This window comes from Mercurialis annua, linkage group LG5, assembly GCF_937616625.2.
Source record: "Mercurialis annua linkage group LG5, ddMerAnnu1.2, whole genome shotgun sequence".
Classification (NCBI taxonomy): domain Eukaryota; kingdom Viridiplantae; phylum Streptophyta; class Magnoliopsida; order Malpighiales; family Euphorbiaceae; genus Mercurialis; species Mercurialis annua.
The window spans coordinates 55,090,655-55,107,725 of NC_065574.1; the positions used below are offsets into that span (position 1 = coordinate 55,090,655).

General features: G+C 32.2%; 1 protein-coding gene and 1 long non-coding RNA gene across 2 annotated transcripts; both read left to right on the top strand.

The window, feature by feature from the left end:
* Positions 1-2,666: 2,666 nt before the first annotated feature.
* LOC126681146 (CDPK-related protein kinase-like) lies at positions 2,667-4,620 on the top strand. Its single transcript, XM_056106036.1, has 5 exons — positions 2,667-3,153; positions 3,763-3,826; positions 4,184-4,314; positions 4,391-4,432; positions 4,552-4,620. The coding sequence occupies exons 1-4, from the start codon at positions 3,131-3,133 to the stop codon at positions 4,404-4,406; spliced, it is 234 nt and encodes a 77-aa protein (XP_055962011.1). The 5' UTR covers positions 2,667-3,130; the 3' UTR covers positions 4,407-4,432; positions 4,552-4,620.
* A 588-nt stretch (positions 4,621-5,208) lies between these two features.
* LOC126681147 (uncharacterized) lies at positions 5,209-6,031 on the top strand. Its single transcript, XR_007641337.1, has 2 exons — positions 5,209-5,313; positions 5,789-6,031. It is a non-coding gene; the product is annotated as an uncharacterized LOC126681147 (long non-coding RNA).
* Positions 6,032-17,071: the final 11,040 nt, after the last annotated feature.

Here is a 17,071-nt window from a genome sequence, read left to right on the forward strand (position 1 = left end):
GTATTTATCTAATTTCTAAGAATTTCATGGACAAAAATGATCGAAAATACTTAAATTCAATGGATCTAGCGGTTTTAAGGTCTAATTGGAAGTGTTTCAAAATCAAGACTCTCACATGCAACGGGACTTTGTTCGTTGTTTGCGCAATCTTAACGAGATCCACGGTTTGAATTTTTTCATTTTTGATTAATTTTTTGCTTATTTTTTTGTTACTTTTCTTATTTCCTTTGTCGTTTTTACGTTTTTAATAGATCAAAATTTGAAAGATTATATAGTTAAATTTTATTATATGACTTAGTAAATTTATAATTTAGTCTCTGATCAAATGGATTCTAATTTTGAGAAAAAGGATCATATACATGCTTTGATCGTTTGAGAAATGGAAAATTGCTTGGAATGCTAGAGATTGATTAAAAAATTCTTACAGATGTGAAAATTATAATCTTTCAATATTGTTTGCAGTTTATGCGGTAAGAAAGAGATTCCAATTGATAACTTTAGGATTAGAATTTTTTTTTTATAAATATTATATATATTAAAACCATAAAAAGTGGCAAAAACCTAAACTCAAAACTTTCGCACAAGAAGTGACGCGCTCAAGGCAGCACACTAGATGCTACGATTTCAAAAAAAGGCAAAACATCACGATCCTGAGAAAAAGATACAAGTGGGATTCCTAATTTGAAACTTATTTACCTCAAAAAGGAAAATAAGCTAGTTACAAGTATTTTTTTGCTCAAATTTACGAGAATCCTAATTTAGATTGTTTCTTAAATTTTTGTATCTCAAATTATAGACACTTAATTATTAGTAATGTCAAATTTACCGTCATCAACTATAGCGCTTTGAAAAATTAATTAAAATCATAAAAAATTAAAAAGTTACTCCCTCCGTCCCGTTTAAGAAGTCCCATATTCTATTTTGGGATGTCCCATTTAAAAAGTCTCATTACTATTTTTAGAATACTTTTCCATTGAATACCCCATTTTATCCTTATTTTAGTTATCTTAAAAGAGTTTTATGGAAAATTCCACTATCATTAATAGGGGCAAAACATGAAAAAACATAAAAAGACAAGAATAATTAATGTTTTCTTAATCTGTGTGTAAAGTCAAATGGGATTTCTAAAGTGGGACGGATGGAGTATTATTAAATAAGGATAAATATGATATATTTTTTTGATAAATTAAGAAATCCTACTTAAAAATAAAAAAATTACTATCTATTTTTATCCTAAATTGCCTATCAATTTAAGACGGGAGAATAATGAATAATATACCTACATACTACTCCCTCTATTTTATTTTAATTGTATATTTTTAACAGTATACGCATATTAAAATGTCATTTAAATTCTAGGTAAATGACAAAATAACCATACATTAATATACTACAAGTTCACATGTTAATTAATACTCTCTCTAAAACTAAAGGATAATAATGAAAATATTTTTACTATTTGTCATTGAAATTTGAAATAAACAAATGTCTTAGAACCAAATTAATTTTTAAAATGAACATAATAAGGAACATTAAAAGGGAAGGGAGTTCTATACACTACCACATAAAGGGGCAATGGCAACACGAACTAAGTAACAGTTTTAAAACTGTTGCAATAGAATATATAAGGTAACAGAAAGGTTACGGTTTGAAACCGTTACAAACAAATTAATAAAATTGCACATTTAATAACGTAAAGCAACATATATGTAAAACTATTGCATTAGATATAAAATATGCAGCGGTTTGACTGAACATAGCAACACTTTTGAAACTGTTACCTTAATTTAAATATAAAATATTTAAAAAATCAATGTATGCATTTCAATTTGATGAGTGCGTTATTTATTTACGGTTATAATTTTATAGAGTTTTTTTTATTTTGATCAGTTCACTTCCTTGTATTTCAATAAAATGCTTTTAAACACTAATTTGTTCCAATTGCTCTCTTCTAAAATCTAAACTATCTCGAAATTTCAACAGATTTCCTATTTCTAATTCTCTCTCTCTCGCTCGCTCACTCTCTTCTAGGGTTTCAACAGCTGCAACAACAATCCTCCGCCTCTATCGCCGTGAAATCATCGCTGTTATCTGTTACTTCAGCAGAGCATGTGGTTCAGCTCTCGCGATCACTGAGCTGTTCTTCATCGATCGTGCCTCTTCTGTTCCAAAATTAATCATCAGTTAAGTTTCTTTATTTTGTTTTTTGCTTTCATGATTTTCATTTTGAAGTTTCTTAAAAGTATCGGTATATAAATGATTTTCATTTTGAAGTTTCTAAATGACTTAGTAATGTAATGTGTAATTGATGCTCCAAAATGTCATTTTGAAGTTTCTCGAAGTGCTGATTTTCATTTCATCCTTATTTTATGATCTTTATTCATTTTCAAGTTGCAAATAGTGTCTGATTGTTGTTAATTACACTAATATATTTTATTTGTTGTTTTCTATATTTCGATTGAACTTTCAAGCTTCTTGGATTATTCGTTGATATCAAATGTGGTTATTACTGCACCTGTCCTGTATTGTAATAAGCGTTGGCTATTTCTAAAACAATATTCCAGAGAATAATTTTGCATATTTAATGCTATTATTAGATTGAAAGCAAGCTGAAATATTTAGAAATAATTTATGCTTACTTTGATAGCTCAATTTTGTATCAGGCACGTATAGTGTTAATAAATACTGGTCCAGCAATTGGCGCAGTGGTAGCTTGGCTTGTATTATTGCTTGTTGTTCTATTGTGTTGGTATATATTTGGAGAAGAGTTATTTTATCTCTGAATGCACCTAGATGCCAATAAATGATGTACTTGCTTTTCTTGATGGACTTTCTTGTTAAACTTGAATTTCCTTCATTCAAATCCTTTATTATTGTTAAGGTTGAGAATATTCCGTATCTACCATGCCTGCAGATAATATCCTTGTTATTGCATTTAGTTTTCTTAGCAACTGATGTTGGCCACTCATTGATTATTTCTCTTGGTGGGTAAGACAGATGGTTATAACTCTCACTGTTTTTGGCATGATGGAGGTTGAAATGGAAGATGTAGTTAAAGAGAAAATTATGAATATAGACAGTTGTGACAAGAAAAATCCACTTGCAGTTGTGGAATACATTGATGATATAAATGATCTCTATAGGAAAACTTAGGTAAGGAATCTATTCAATTTTTGTTGATAAGTGACTGTTGATTCTGAATTAATTAATTGTTGAAATTCTATTGCAGAAAAGGTATATAGTTCCTTGGGAAGGAAAAAATGGATTTTAAAATCTATCATGGATAACCGGAGAGTATACAAATGCAGATTAAATAAAAATGTTATCCTTTTGTGTTTCGAGTGATGTCGTTTTGTTGTGACTTGTGATTATAATCACCGTTAGGTGGTAATTTATATTTTAATTAATTGTATAATTTTTCTAGTTTTGTTTCCATTTTCAGATGTGAAGATCACTAAACTGTAATGTTTTTATCTGTGAGTTGCGAGATAAACTGTAATGTTTCATTTTTTTTTTTAATCTTCGGCTGTTGAGTGCAGCTGATTCTGTCTATTTATTTACTTTCTTAGGGCTAAACCTGATGCATTTGTGCGAGGACATAATAGACCGGCTTATGATATTAAGCTTTATGGTGATAATGGATATAATTTGTTATTGAGGTTTAATTTTTGTGATGCGTCTCTCTTATATATTGTTGCTCTTTTACTTGAGTGTTTGATCTTTTTTAAAGGATATCTAATTCTGGTGTTTTTGTTCTTGAAGTTGTGGAGATGATAGCCGGATTGGAGGATGGAAGTGGAAGGAATATTCACAGTTAGAAGGGAAGGTAGAATAGTTTATCCACTTATAACACTGTTTTATTTATGCTAACTATTTTTATTAACTTGACTCAATAAATTTATCTGTGTTCATCGACTTAATTCTATAATTTATGAATGAATTCTCTAGAATTCACTCAATAAATTTTACTTGTTCTTTTCGAATTTGTATTCTGAACTAACTCATTGAAAATCATGTTTAATTAGCTTGATCATGTTTGTAATTTGATACAAAGTTGCAATTAGTTGTTTTTCTTGATTATGATGCATGTAGCTATTTAGTTATAGATATTTTTTGAGCTTATTGGATCTTTTTTCTGTTGAACTGATGCCTAAAGATAATTGTTGTGTTGTGTTTTTCTTAGATGACTATAGCTATTGCAATTGAAGATGTGAGAAGGGAGGTTAAGATATTAAGAGCGTTCACTAGACACAACAATTTGGTACAGTTTTATGATGCATATGAAGATCATGATAATCTGGACATAGTTATGGAGTAAGTTTTACAATTTATGAATTCCGCGCATTGGATACCGATATTACTCTTTATGATAAGTTGTTTGATTGTGCAGGTTATGTGAAGGATGAGAACTTTTGGATAGAATACTTGTAAGGTGATTTCTTGGTATTACATTTTATTAAGGAAGTTGCAAGATGTCTAAGTTTATAATTTTTTCATTCAAATTGGCCAATTAGATTCATTATTTTTATTGATTGATGTCAATGATTTCAGAGATAAATCCCATGGGACAAGTACCGGCTATTGTTTTTGGAGACTTTAAGCTATTTGAGAGGTAAGCAATGATCTTAATTTTTTTTCCTTCTGCACAAACAGATTTGATGTTGTTTTTGTTAATATCTATTGACAATAAAAATTAAAGGAATTTAAGAAGATTAAAGTTTAGGATAAATCTAAACATATTCCACCAAAGTTTAAACCTAGGTGATTTCTTTGATGCATTGGTGAGTATGATTGTGAAAGACGTCATAGATCGAGATAGCTGACACACTTATGTTCTGAAAATAAAACATAGACTTGTGTTTGCAGTCTGTATGATAATCTGTTTGATTTTACTATAATGAAACATAGACTTATGTTTTCTCATGAATTTGCAATGGAATTAATTACTTACACATCTCTATCTTTTCCATTCTTTTCAGTCATGCAATTTATATCTACCTCGCCTCTGTATTTGGAGTTGCAGATCACTGGTAAGCAGACTTTCTAATTTGTTGCTGTTAGTTTTGTTGTAATGTCTTGAGTAGTTGACAATAATACATGTATACGTGCACATCTAGTTGCAACGTTATTGTTTTGGATAAGAAATTTCAAACTAATGCTCATCTCTGGCATTTAATTTTTGACAACTTTCCTCTGATTTTAGGTATCCAAGTGATCTTCAACCACATTGGAACGCATTGAAATGAAGCATTGTTTACAAATACAAACTGATTGCAGGCCTCCATTTTCACATCAGAAACAATATAAGGCTCAGTAAGTAAAAACCAACTTAATCAGGAAAGCACAAAGATAAATTGTTATTTTTGGAATTTTGAGTCGTTTGTTTATGATTCGAAGAAATCGTATGAGCTTCGCCCCAAAAACTCAAATTCGATTTCTATAATTAAAAAGTTAAAGACGCAAAACCCGTTTTATAGAGTAATGGCGCATGTGGATGCTTTTCAGACATTTGATGGCACTTTAGAATTACAAAAGTTTATGATTTGGGCGACTTTGTGGGTCATTTGCTGTTTGTTTAATTTGAGATCTAGCTATTCTATTTGTGGCAACTATCAACTACAATGTGATTCTATGATGAGTTCCCATATTAAGTAAGATTGTAAGTTTCTCGTCTATAGCTCTATTTTTGCAATTTTGCTATTCTACTTTTGTTGAATTTTGTGTTATATCCAATTACTGGTTTATTAATTCTTATCGATACTAATTTCTGGTGCACTCCAAATTACAGGAGCTCCAAAACAGTGGAAGTGATGCTTTTCCACTGTTATAGGTGAGAGGCCTCCCGGTCGTGCACTTTTTTTTTATGGAAGAGGGGTTACGAAAAGCAATTTGAAGAACATAGAAGAAAACAGTTCTTCAATAATTTTGATGGAATATTTTCCGTTTTCTAATTTTGGTGAATATTTTTTGTTTGTGATGTAATGGATGAAATATTTTTGTGATGTAATAGATGAATAGAGTATTTTCGTGATGTAATGGATGGAATATTTTCTGATTTTGAATTTAATAAATATTTTCCGTTTTCTAATTTTAGCGAATATTTTATGTTTCCAAATTTAGTGAATGTTTTCTGGTTCTAAATTTAGCGAATAATTCGGTTTTTAATTTCTGTTCCTCAAATAAAAACCGTTGTCTTTTCTATATAAACTGTTGCTTAAAGTTTTAGTCAAACCGTTGCAAATAGTATATATAAGTGTTGTATAAAGTACTATATAAACCGTTGCCTTATAAAAAGAACTGTTGCCTAAACTACATTATTCAACTGTTACATAAAATCATTAAAACTGCTGCCTTTGCTATTAATTGCAACGGTTTTATTTCTATTACTCTAGATTGAAAAACTTGTTGCAATAGCTATTAAAACCTATTGCAGCGGCCGCAAATGTAGCTGATTTAAAACCGTTGCAGTAGACTTACGGCAACGGTTTTTGTACATTATGCAACAGTTATCCACTGTTGCCGAAAGTGACTTATGTGGTAGTGATATTTGCATGTTTTCTTGTTAAATGGTACACTGCATGTAGATTATTCGTAATATAGCATTTTTGTCAAATGTTTGAATCTAATTAGTCACTAAGTCCAAAATTTAAAACTTTAGGAGGCCAAATTGTTGAATGTAAAATTTAAATAATTGAGAGATTTGTTTTAATAAATACCGCGTCCTTTCCATCTTAGAAGTTCCAAAGGCTTTTTGGAACTGTAAGACCAAATCTTATGCCAAATCAAATAAAAAAAGAACTACTTGTATTAAATAAACCATATTAATAATATTATTTTATTAAACTACGTGCAACAATAGGTTGTCAAAATTAGTGTGTTGTAGAGCTATGATTAAATTATTTGTGTTCTATGTAATAAAATTTTAACTTAATTTCCTATTATAATAAAACTATAGCCGAGTGATCTTTTTATAACAATTTGACATAATTTCTTTTTATAATTTTTGGGTAAACTAAAGGGCTTAATCACAAAAAAAAAATCCCATCTTTCAGCCCCTTTTCAAATGCACTCTGACGTTGCAATTTTGTCAATTGCGTCTTAATTCGCACCTTTGGTTTTCAATTCCACCCTCAAGTACTAAATTGATCTCTTTTTCATTTGAAAAAAGTTAAAATTTTGTGCACGTCTTGCCAGCGCCGGTGGACTCTTTAGAGATGGGGCGGCAGGTATGTGGCTGGGAGGATACTCTTATATGGTCGCAATTTTTGCATAAAATAAGTCATCCATTTTTAATTTTTTTATGTGGAAAAGAGTTCAAACGAGTACTTTAAAAGGGTTTTTTTGAATTTTTCCCGAGTGAAAAAAGTCCAATTTGATTTTGAGGGTGGAATTGAAACCCAAAACTGCGAATTAGGGTGCAACTGACAAAATTGCAACGTCAGGGTGCAACTGAAAAAGGGCTAAAAGGTGAGGGTTTTTTTGGTGATTAAGCCTAAACTAAATGACCCGAAATGCCAACCGACTTCCAAAGTCATTAATGTACGCCTTCTTTTACTGAGATACCTTGTTTGCATTCGTTCCTCTTTTTTAGAACTGACCATGGGCCGGGTCAGCCCGTGAACCGGCCCGGTCAAACTCAGCCCAGAACTGGTCAAAACCGGAACCGGACTAAAATCGGTCCGGAACCGTAGAAAGGGCGGTTTTGGTCCGGTTCTAAATATGTTGAATCGTAAACTGGCGGTTTCGGGTCGAAACCGGCGGTTTAAGGGTCGAACCCGTTAATAATAAATATATATTATATATTTAAATTTTTGGTTAATATTTTATTTAAAAAAAAAATTCTTTATTTTCTTGTAATACTATCTCCATGAGTTATTTTATTATTAAATTACATTTTTTGGTAATTATATTTTCAATTTTTTTTAAATCGTCCTAAATCGGAACCGGAATCGGAACCGTCCGGTTCCGAACCGTCCGGTTCCGAACCGTCATGGAACCGTCTCTTAGACGGTTCCGGGCCGCTTCCACTTTTTTTTGAACCGCGATCCGGCGGTTCCGAACCGGAACCGCCGGGTTATGAACCGTGGCCACCTCTACTTTTTTGCTCTTCTTATATGTCCTTTCTCCTTTTCTCATTTCCGACTTCTTAAAGGAGGACAGGCTTATGCACCAGGGTACCGCTCCCGGTATTCTTCCCTCCTATTGTCCCTGGGGGGCTGCCTAAAAAAATTAATATCTAACAATGTCATTTGGCTTTTTTTTTTTAATTTAGAATAGCAGTATATGTTGTAAAAAATAATTGTAAAAGTACTTTTTATAGCTATTTTACAAATAGTAATTTTTTTTTATGTTTTTTATTCTTTATAAATTATTATTTTTTGATGAATTCTTCATAAATTATTATATTTTAGTTTTAGTTTTAGTTTTATTTTTATTTTCTTGTTTTTGTTGTATTTATTTACTATTTTAATTTTAATAATAAGTTTTTTTATAGCCAACGCTTAATGGTCGTGAAGTTTCGTCAGTTAAATAGTTGTCTCCTTTTGCTTATTACTATATACTAGGGATCAACCGGAGAATTTATAGTCACCTCAGAAGGAGATAACTGATACGCTTAATTTGTACAATACCTTTTCTAAGTATAATGTGTGCATTATATATTATGTTGAGGATATTAAGCTTATATAAGTGTTGTTTTGTAGGTGATTTATGCAAGAAAGTCATGAACCGAGAATTAAATGAATTTGCAAAAAAAACAAAGAAATTATATCAAACTGATCCTTGTTCATGAACTGGTTATTTTGTCCTTTTCAAAATCTCAAATGAGAAAGAGTTCTTCATATGAATTGTAGTAGGCATCCTAACCTTTCCAAAACATCAAGAGTTACATCATTCGGAGTTGTCTAGCTCAAGTTATGAAGTTTTGAAAATTGACAAAACTGCATGTTGCATTAGTTTACTTACAGATTTGACCCTTCTGCCTTAATTGGATATTTAGGAATATTTAGACACCTCTGATGAATTTCTGTTCTACATAATAAATAAACTAGACATATCAAACTTTCCAAAGAATCAAAAACCAAGTCATTTGTATGTGTATGCAAAGAGTTGTGGCATTTCAAAGTTGGTGGTTGCGCAGAAATCCTGCCGGGCGGCAGGAATGAGCACCTCGGCAAGAATCACTTCTGGAAAGTTGTCCTGTCGAGGTGATTAGATCCTGCCAGGCGGAAAGAATGGCTTGCTTGGGAGGAATCACTGCTGAACATGGAAAAACTCATCATGAATACGCTTGTCACGACCCAAAATCTCGAGTCGCGACCGGGCGCTAGGGAATGGGAGTGGTAGCTCCGAAACCCGTAGCAAGCCTAAAAGCACTATAAATTCGCGATTAAATCGATAAAACAAACGCACAATCATATACCAAATTGTTTTCATAAAATCCTTTCAATCTTGACGTATACAAACGTCTATTCAAAATCGATACAAAACAATCCTTAGAAATCAGGGTCTTATAAAGCGATATCTCATATCAGGCAATGCCCTGTTTCTCACATAAAAACAAACGGTTTAAAAGCATAGTCTAAAACCTTTATACATATCAGAGTATAAACAATATATTTAAAACCGTTTAACAAAATATAATTACACTCTAGGACTCGACTACTGCAGCACAATTGATTGACTCCTTCTTTCGGTACTTGCGAACTTATGGAATAAGGATAGAAGTCCGTTACATCCGATACTATACACCTGAAACATAACACTATTAGGGGGTCAGTCCACACTGAGTGAGTTCATAGGTTTACGAATGAGTATGAAATAAAACATTCAAAACATTGCAATAAAACGTTCATTCGTATGCATCCACTTACAGAACCGGATGAAACCCCTATACTCACTATGTTTCTGATTCATTATGTTATTCTGTTACGTTCTTCGATTACGATCATACCGATGTGATTCAAAGTTTAGTTATTGGTCCCAAGTCCCGGGATAGTTCGACTGAGTTAACTAGGGAGATACGGGTCCCGAGATAGTTCGACCGAGTTAACCTCGTATCTCGATTAATGCAGTCCCGAGATAGTTCTACCGAGTTAACTAGCATTAATCATTTCCTGATGCAGTTGATAAACTATTATTTTACGTAGTTTTCATAGCATTTATTCGCTAGTTTGTAGCACTTGTGCGTAAAATAAGAGCTTATATAGTTAGATGATAGGAGTAGAAATACTCCTCTCTTTAGGTGTGTTTTTGACTCGGTAATTGCATATTTTGATTATTTTATTGGTGTTTTATTGTCTTATTATTACTTTGAGCGTTTCAGGTAAAATATGCAATTATAGCGAGAATCAGGGTGTTTTTGGTGAAATTCAGGAGTTAGGGATCGGAAAGCAAGTTGGAGTAAAATTGAAGGATCAAAACTGCAAATTGTCAGGTTGAATGTTGAAGTATGCAAACGGGAAGGAATGTGCGAGCTCTTCACGAGCTAACTATCGAGATACAGAAGCTGATGGAAAGAAAATCAAAAAGTTTTACAATCACCAAATGAGCTCATTTGGCTCAGCTCCCTATTTATACTAAAACAGGAAAAATAACTGCTACTCTAACTGCTGCACACAAGAAGCTTGTGTTTGCTGAGCTGTTGATTAGCTGTAAAAGCACACGTGATTATGGTATTTCAGCTTCAAATTAATTTGTGTTCTTCATGAACGTTGAAGTAGACATCCTAATCTTTCCAACGGTTCAAGAATCAGCTCATTTGGAGGTGTCTACAAAGAGTTATGAAGTTTTGACGTCAGTCGTTGCGCAGCAGAAATAGTGTCTCTTTCAAGACAAACTTTTGTGCATGTCTCGATCGAGAAGCATGTTCAGATGAGCTTCTCGATAGTGACCAGCGTTACAAAAAGAAATAGAGAGCAAGCCAAAATTGGGTCTCGATCAAGAAGCACTTCTCAACAAGCTTCTCGATAGAGACATGAAGAAAACTCAGAAAAGACCAAAATTCGAGTTTAGAGCTTTGCTTTGAACATTTTCCTTATTTAGCCCAACAAAACGTGGACTAGAATGTCTTTTATGTTTCCTCTTCTGTTTTTACCTATATAAGGCTCATTATCTCTCACCTTTAGGGTATCATTTATCATGTAAATACATACATCACTTATTCTCTACACATTTTTTAGTCATTTTTAGGAGTAGATTAATTTTAGGGTTTTGAGCCACCATCTTCTTCATCATTTCCAGCATTCTTAGTACCTCCCATTGATGAACATTTCAAGCTTTTATTATATGGATATTGCAATTTAATGAAGTTTTATCTTTTCTAACTAATGTCTCTACTCATTTATTGTCTTCAAGAGGTACTTAATTCTTTCTTTATGTTTATTAATTGTTTTTGGTTGTTTGTTGATTTTAACTTTGCCATGAGTAGCTAAAACCTCCATGTTTGGGGGTTGATATGATGGTTGAATAATTGCTAGATTTTGTTAGGGTGTGGCTTGTGTGTTCTAATTAATTGCTTAATGCTTATGCTAGATTGATCTCCTTGTATTTGTTGCTAGATTAATTTTCACCTTGAGAGAGGGTTTATTAATTGGAATTAATTAATTAGATGCTTAATTAGTAACACCATGAGAGTGGGTTAGTAATTAGGTGGCCTATGAGTTGTGTTTAATTGCTAATTGCCTCTAATTGCATTTAGTGCTACGAGAGTAGGTTGAGGTTAATTAGTTGTGGTTTTGTAACTCTTTGAGGCTCGAGAGAGCGGGAGTTGCGATTTAGAAAAAACTCGGTTCGCGTTTAGAAGCCATAGTCCGACCCCTTGATAGTAATTGGTTAATCGTAGTATCACCCCTCAAGCTCGTTATACATAGTTTATCTTAATCATTCAATCACTTGTTTATTGCATTTTTTCTAGTTAAATTGTTTAGTAGTTGTGTTTGCTTTAGTTAATGTTTTAATTGTTCAAAGTCCAAATAAACTACCTTGCTATTGCAAAAACGAATTGGATTTTAAAATCATATTTCACTCACTTTAAACCTCTCATCCTTGTGGGATTCGACCTCGGTCTTACCGAGTATTACTAGTTGCGACACCATACACTTGCGATTTTCGCCAACATAGATCAATCATAGGAGAAAGCCAATGTTAGCTATTGCACACACCAGGATGCAGTATACTATAATACCCTCCCCCCAGCTGGAGAGTATATATCCAGGACTCCCAACTTGCCAATGTTAGCTTGAAACACACCATGAGGCAAAGCTTTGGTGAAGCAATCTGCTAATTGATTAGCAGAAGTAACTTGCAGCAGATGAATGAGGCCATAATGTATTTTCTCACGAATGATGTGGCAATCTATTTTAATGTGCTTAGACCTCTCGTGAAATACTGGATTGTGAGCTAATTGAATAGCTGAACTGCTGTCACTATAAACCTGAGCTGAAAGAGGACAGGACTGTTGGAGATCAGACAATAAGTAAGAAAGCCATTGCAACTCACAAGTGAGAGAAGCAAGAGACCTATATTCAGCCTCTGCACTAGATCTTGAAACTGTGGATTGCTTCTTTGATCTCCAAGATATTAATGGGTCTCCTAGCAAAATGCAAGATCCTGAAATAGATCTTATAGAGTCTAAACATGTAGCCCAGTCAGCATCAGCAAAAGCTTTGAGTTGAAGAGTATAAGTAACAGGAAAGAACAACCCTTTTCCAGGAGAACCTTTGATGTAACGAAGGACTCTATTTGCAGCATTGAGATGGGAATTAGTGGGGCAATCCAAAAATTGGGAAAGTTGCTGTACTGCAAAAGACAGATCAGGTCTTGTAGTGCAGAGATACAGAAGTTTGCCAATTAACTTCCTATAAGAAGCATTATCTGATAATAAATCATTCTCATCCCTAACCAATCATTTTGAAGTAACCATAGGAGTAGGAACAGGTTTTGCATCCATAAAACCAGTTTCTTGAAGGAGATCCATGGCATATTTCCTTTGAGAAAGATTGCTTCCTGCTGAAGAATAAGCTACCTCAGGGCCAAGAAAGTATTTAAGAGTGCCCAAATCTTTTATACTGAATTCTTTGTGCAGAAAAGTCTTGATAGAAGCTATATCAGACAGAGAATTACTGGCCAATATCACATCATCAACATAAATGAGCATGATGACAAATGAAATTGATGTGTGTTTAATCATGAGAGAGGGATCAGAAGATGCTGGTTTGAAACCTTGAGAGATAAGTGAGCCTGTTAACTTAGAATGCCATTTCCTGCCAGCCTGTTTGAGGCCATAAAGTGATTTCTGTAACTTGCAGACCAAAGAGGAATCTGTTGTTTCAAAACCAGGGGGAAGCTTCATATAAACTTCTTCAGATAGGTCTCCATGAATAAAGGCATTGTTTATGTCAAGCTGATAAAGATGTCAGTGATTGGCTGCTGACAAAGCTAACAATGTTCTGATTGTAGTCATCTTTGCTACTGGAGAGAAAGTATCCAAGTAATCAAGTCCCTCTTGCTGTGTATACCCCTTTGCAGCTAATCTAGCTTTGTATCTGTCCACTTCGCCTTTTGAATTATACTTGACTTTATAGACCCATTTGCAACCAAATGGTTGTTTGTGTGATGGTAAAGGGGTGATAGTCCATGTTTGGTTATCTGATAAAGCTTGTAGTTCAGCCTACATGGCATGCTGCCAATGAACATGTTTGATGGCTTCATTATAGCTTTTAGGTTCAAAAGTACTATCAATGCTGGAGACAAAATGTCTATGAGAGGCAGAAAGATTGGAATAAGATAGAACAAAAGAAATGTGATGAGGTGTGGTAATTTGATGAGAAACGGAAGAAGGGAGAGAAACTTGATAGTCTTTTAGAAAAGAAGGTGGATGTGAGATTCTGGAGGATTTTCTAAGAACAGGAAAATCATTGTCCTGAAATAATGAAGTAACTGGTGGTGAGGTTTGTGGTGGTGAAGTCCAAGGGATGCTAGTTTGTGAAGGAGTTGGTGACGGTGGATTGAAAGGAGTAAGTGTTGGAGTTTCTGGTTGAGAAAAAAGATATGACATATCTGAATTTTGCATTGGCATTGAATAAGGTGTGACAGAGGGAGTTTTTGAGAAAGGAAACATGTGTTCAAAGAAAACTAGATTTCTGAAAATGTGAATTTTTTTGGAATCTAAAGAGTAGATAATGAAGCCTTTTGTATTAGGAGGAAACCCAGAAAAACACATTTGATAGCTCTACTGTCAAAATTTGTTCTATGAACAGGTAGAGTGCTAGCAAAACTCAAACAACCAAAAACCTTGAGGTTTGTCAATGATGGAGATGCATTGTAAAGTTTCTTGTAAGGAGATTGATCTTGAATAACAGGAGAAGTTATCCTATTAATCAAGTACACAACATGCAGTATGCAATAATTCCAAAAATACAAAGGAAGTGAGGATTGAAACCTGATAGCTCTAGCCACATTAAGAATGTGTTGGTTCTTTCGTTCCACTATGCTATTCTATTCTGGGGTGTACACACAGCTTGTCTAATGTATGATCCCATGGTTTTTGTAAAAATCTGGTTGATCAAATTCTGCACCATCATCTGTTCTAACAACTTTGACAGTTTTAGAAAATTGGTTTTTAACATATGTAATGAAGTCTTGCAGGTGAAATCTTGCCTCAAATTTATGCCATACGAAAAACCCAGTTAAACCTTGAGTGACCATCAACAATTGTGAAGAAGTACCTATAACCATGCATAGAAGTGACATCTAAAGGTCCCCATATATCAACATGAATTAGCCGATTTTTTTAGGTGTTTTAGTTTTTTAGGGTATTTTAATGATTTTTAATGATGTGGTGTAGCCGATTTTTTTTTTAAGAATGTCAGTTGACCAAAAAAGACGACATCATGAGTATTTTTATCCTCAGAGGGTTTAGCGATCGCCGCCATAAAATTTAAGAGGTTTAGTGATCGTTTTTAAAGATCAGGTGATCTAGTGATCGTAGATCCAAAAGTCGGAATATGTGGATAACTATTAGCTGTAATATCTATATATTTATATAATTAAGAGGACCAATGGAGGCCTCTCTTAATTCTCAGCAAATAGATTTTTTTCATTAATTCTCATTAAATAGAGCATTTTTATGAGTGATCACTTTTTTTAAATTAATTAATTATTTAAATTATATTTTAGGGGTGAGCATGGTTCGGTTCGGTTCGGTTTGGTTTAATAAACTCCAAAACCAAACCATATTTAAAGGAAAATATAAAAATCAAACCACGCCAAATATTTATGTAAAATTTCGGTTCGGTTAACCAAACTTTATCATCGGTTTTTGTTTGGTTTGGTTCGGTTTGATTAATATAGATTTAGATAAAAATTATATATAATTACATGTAATAATTATAATTATACGTAGTAATTTTTACTTATATGTGTGTATTAGTTTATATGTTTTATTTTCATATATAAATCTACACACATATTATATTATATATAAATATTTCAATAAATAAATTTTATATTTATTTATACATATATAAATATTAATAAAAATAATATTATTGTAAATTTTGGTTTTTCGGTCGGTTCGGTTAACCACTAGTTGAAACCAAACCAAAACTAAAAACCATACTTTTTTATAATTTAAAACCAAACCAATCCATTTTAACCATTTTCACCAAACCAAAATTAATTTCGAATTGGTTTGGATCGGATTAATGGTTTGGTTCAGTTTTTGCTCACCCTTATTATATTTATAGTATTCTAATCTATACTAACATCTAATTTCTGCACTTTATAGTATTCAACCTAGTATAGTAGTTATTATTAAAACAGTATTAATATTAGACAGCATCTATATTTTCAAATAATCTATTATTAATATTAATCAAATTATTATTTTATTAATCTGCATATTATAATTTTTTTTCATATTATATATATATATATATATAAATTTATTATTTAAATAAATTATTAATTTGATTCCACGTTGCGTCTAGTTAATTATTATAATTTCGGTGTACTTGTTTTATGATTTTAGTACACAACTTGGTATATTTGTTTTTAGTGGATAGTCTCGCATTTTTGTCATAATTTTAATACATTTACTTGGCTTTATCTATTACAATACTTTGAAAATTAAATAGTATAGAAATCTTAATATTAATAAGAATATAATAACTATCAAAATTAAAATATTTTATTATTAAATATAAGATTAATGTCATAAAAATTCACCAACTTTATGCATTACGCAGTTTAAATTTTCTCATTTTCATACACGAACTTCCACTTTTTCTCAAATCCATATACGGTGCTGAGGTGTCACGACGCTATTGGTGTAATTTGCTGAGGTGGATGTCATTTTATACCAATGAATGAGTGTTACCTCATCACCGTGTATGAAATTGAGAAAAAGTGGTAGTTCGTGCATGAAAATGTGAAAATTTAAACTGCGTGATTAAAATGAAAAAACGTATAAAGTTCGTGATTTTTTTAACATTAATCTTTAATTATATATAACAAGTCATATTATGTCGCCGACTATATTTATTAATCGATTATGAGATTAATATATAGTTTGACCTTTAAAATTACATCATTTTAAATCTAACTCTTAAATTTAATGTTTTGCCTATCTAACTTCTAATGCTATTAAATAATTTTGTCTGACCCTGAATTTTGATAAATGATCCTATGTTTCAAGTGTCAGGAATTTAATGTTTATTTATTTATCAAATTTAAGAATAATTTTTTTTTTTGTAGATTCATTTAAAATTAAAAGTTAGAGTAGATAAATAAATATAAGTTCATGAGTCAAATTATTTATTAAGCCATGTATTATGTATAGGAGTTTGTATAACAATGCTTATGCGGTATGTGATGATGTTTTTATATGAATTTATTAAATGATGGCTGCCTCGGTGTTGTCCTTAACAACCACGATTCATATTTTATTTCTTTAATAATTACTACAGATCATTCATCAAAATAAAAAATTACTATCAGTCATTACTCATTAGTCAAAAAGTGTGTACTCAAGGAGGGTAACTGTTAAGAATCTGTTTTTCATTAAAAAAAT